At 41.6% G+C, this 2,933-nt stretch overlaps 1 protein-coding gene across 1 annotated transcript; it reads left to right on the plus strand.

Annotated features, from left to right (window-relative positions):
• The first annotated feature begins 704 nt into the window (after positions 1 to 704).
• LOC106523462 (beta-crystallin A1) lies at positions 705 to 2,403 on the plus strand. Its single transcript, XM_014016881.1, has 6 exons — positions 705 to 750; positions 973 to 1,036; positions 1,117 to 1,235; positions 1,319 to 1,460; positions 1,549 to 1,691; positions 1,772 to 2,403. Exons 2-6 carry the CDS (start codon positions 998 to 1,000, stop codon positions 1,917 to 1,919), a joined length of 591 nt encoding a protein of 196 aa, XP_013872335.1. The 5' UTR covers positions 705 to 750; positions 973 to 997; the 3' UTR covers positions 1,920 to 2,403.
• The last annotated feature ends 530 nt before the right edge of the window (positions 2,404 to 2,933 follow it).

The raw sequence follows: 2,933 nt of genomic DNA on the forward strand, positions 1-2,933 counted from the left end.
TAAAAACAATTTTCTGTTAGAGGGATTCTGAATTAAGTTAAATCTGTGCTTTTCATTCTTTAAATTAAAAAATGTATAAAAACAAACACAAATACAGCAAGGTCTGTTGTCATTTATGAGTTTTTACAGACTAGGAGATTTTCTTTAGAAAAAACTTACAGGAAAGATGCTGCTCTTTTGATTTAAATAATGTAAAAAAAAGTGAAGGTTTGAAAAACCTTTGCTTCTACCCTTTTTTTACATTCTTTACACTGTTTATTAGCTATTTTCTGTTTTAATTCACAGTAGTGTTGTGTGTTTTTGACTTGCGAAGGGGAAGGTTAAAAATGACTGAATTAAAACTCAGAATTTCCAGTTTTTAGCACAGAATCATCCCAAATACCACGGAGAATAAACACATGAAATATGTAACGCATGTCGGCCTCCACCTTCACACCAATGATCTCATGCGTGTTGTTAGCATGTAGTGTGTGTTGGAGATACTCTAACATGTGGATGAGCCACAGCGGTGGTGTGTGTAACTCGGTGTGTTCTCTTTGTGTTTCTGCATGAATCGACGTGTGTCTGTGTGTTAACCCCTCGGTGGCCCTCGCAACAAAACAATGGGAGCCCAAAGCAAAGTGCTGACACGAGGCCAGGCGTGCCGGCCCCCGCGGCCCCTGGCACCCCTCTGTGTATATAAACCCCCCGTACACAATGTTTCTGTAGGCTGTTCAGTGGAACCCTGCACCACGCTACTCACCAGTTTGGGTAGGTAGTTCAAACAGTCAACAATAGTCTAATCTAATCTGTGGACGAGTTTGGACCCCAATTTACTGAGAAAGTTCATCTTTATAATCAAGAATGCATATTTTTGACTTTTCTTGGGATTTAATGTGCTTCAGATTCAATTTACTGACAAATAAATATAAAATATGTGTATATTGGAGAGTGATTTCCTCCTCATCCTGATCATGAGGGTTTTCTCCACAGGTACTGCTGAAACAAACAGGACAACATGGCTCAGACCAACCCCATGCCCACGGGCCCCTGGAAGGTAAAATGAGTCCAGCTTCACTTCGAGTGTTGGTTTTACGGATCGACAGAGTCAAGCCTTCATTTTATTTGTTTTTTCAGATCACCGTGTACGACCAGGAGTACTTCCAGGGCCGGCGTGTGGAGTTCACCGCCTGCTGCCAGAACATCATGGAGTGTGGGATGGAGAACATTCGCTCCCTGAAGGTCGAGTGTGGCGCGTAGGTATCCACTCAGCTCCCTTTTTACCTTGAAATTGAGCATCTTTCGGCTTGAAAGTTCGATATTTTGCTTTGGTTTGCAGCTGGGTGGGCTACGAGCACTCCAGCTTCTGTGGCCAGCAGTTCGTGCTGGAGAAGGGCGACTACCCTCGCTTTGAGGCCTACAGCGGCAGCAACTCCTACCGCATCGAGAGGATGATGTCCTTCAGGCCCATCTGCTGCGCCGTAGGTTCAGCGTACATCGAATCATCCTCAGCTGCTGCTAAGCTCATCTCAAGCTGAGCTACAACTTTGTTTTTGCTGTTTCGCACAGAGCCACAAGGAGTCCCGTATGACCATCTACGAGATGGAGAACATGATGGGTCGTCAGTTCGAGCTGTGCGATGACTACCCCTCTCTGCAGGCCATGGGCTGGATGAACAAAGAGGTTGGATCCATGCAGATTCACTGTGGAGCGTAAGTTTATCTTCACACAGACCTGAAACTCTACCAACAGAGACCTTCTGCTCAGTGTTTGACGTTGTGTTTTCCTGCAGCTTTGTGTGTTACCAGTACCCTGGGTACCGTGGCCACCAGTACATCATGGAGAGCGACTGTCGCGGAGGAGAGTACAAGTGTTACCGTGAGTTCGGCTCCCACGCCCAGACTCCCCAGATTCAGTCGATCAGGAGGATCCAGCACTGAGAGAGCTGAGAGGGAAGGACTCTTCTTCACACCTTCTTACCTCCTCTTCTTCTTCTCTTCCCTTTGCTTCTTCCTCTCTCACAACGACCTCCTCCTACTCCTGAGCTCATGCCGCTCCAGCTCACCACACCAGGATCGATCTTCAGGTGTTTTTACTGACGTCAGTGGCTCCTCTTTAAAAGGAAACATCATAAAAAAGGAAAGATCTGAGAAAGACAGAAATAGGAATGACAAAAAAAATAAGACAAAAGAAAAGACGAATCGACGAAAATAAAAAAGGCCTCGTCTGCTGAGGTTTGTTGCAGAACGGTGATGAAAACGCCTCAGAGTTTGTCGCTGTTTCTCATCTCCTCAACCTCATTTTCTTCTGCATCATCACAACAACCAGTCTTGTTGTTACTGTGCTATCCATGACTGCCTGTGTTCAAGACGATGAATAAAGAGAATGAGCAAATAAATTCACAATAATGATGTTTTACCTTCAGTTTTATTAGTATTTTACTTTTCTGTTTGCATTCTCTGCTCAGCAAACACAACATAAAACAACAATCAGTGCTCAAATGACAGATATAAGATACATTTTAAAAACTAAACAAGAGTCTAAAAAATATTTTTTTAGTTTATGAAAAGTGCTAAAGATTTCACTAAAATACACCATTCATTAAGATGTTGAGAAATGTACACAAAGTACACAAATCATTTTTTAATATAAAAATGTGTATTCTGCATAAAAGATGCAATTAAACAATGTAGAATCGTGTGATTTTATATATCTAAAACCACTTCAAAGCAATATTCCTTGGCTTTTTATTACACATGTGCACAAACTACTAAATGAAAGCGCACCTCTGCAAGTTAAAACAACATTAATGTGATTACATAAGCTAAAGTATGCATTTAATTAAAATTAATTCAGAGGAATAAGAAGGATCTATGAGTTAAAATGAACCTGTGTGTTGATATTCTATTTTTGTTACAGAAGCTTTAAAAAATATATCTTTATAATGTTTAGAC

The sequence above is a fragment of the Austrofundulus limnaeus genome, unplaced genomic scaffold (assembly GCF_001266775.1).
Source record: "Austrofundulus limnaeus strain Quisiro unplaced genomic scaffold, Austrofundulus_limnaeus-1.0 Scaffold157, whole genome shotgun sequence".
Lineage (NCBI taxonomy): Eukaryota > Metazoa > Chordata > Actinopteri > Cyprinodontiformes > Rivulidae > Austrofundulus > Austrofundulus limnaeus.

What these genes read in the sequence shown, in the direction of transcription:
- LOC106523462 (XM_014016881.1), top strand. Translation starts at nt 998, where the DNA reads ATGGCTCAGACCAACCCCATGCCCACGGGCCCCTGGAAG. An exon ending in TCAGGCCCATCTGCTGCGCC is followed by an intron (nt 1,461 to 1,548) that starts GTAGGTTCAGCG and finishes TGTTTCGCACAG; the next exon opens with AGCCACAAGGAGTCCCGTAT. An exon ending in ATGCAGATTCACTGTGGAGC is followed by an intron (nt 1,692 to 1,771) that starts GTAAGTTTATCT and finishes GTTTTCCTGCAG; the next exon opens with CTTTGTGTGTTACCAGTACC.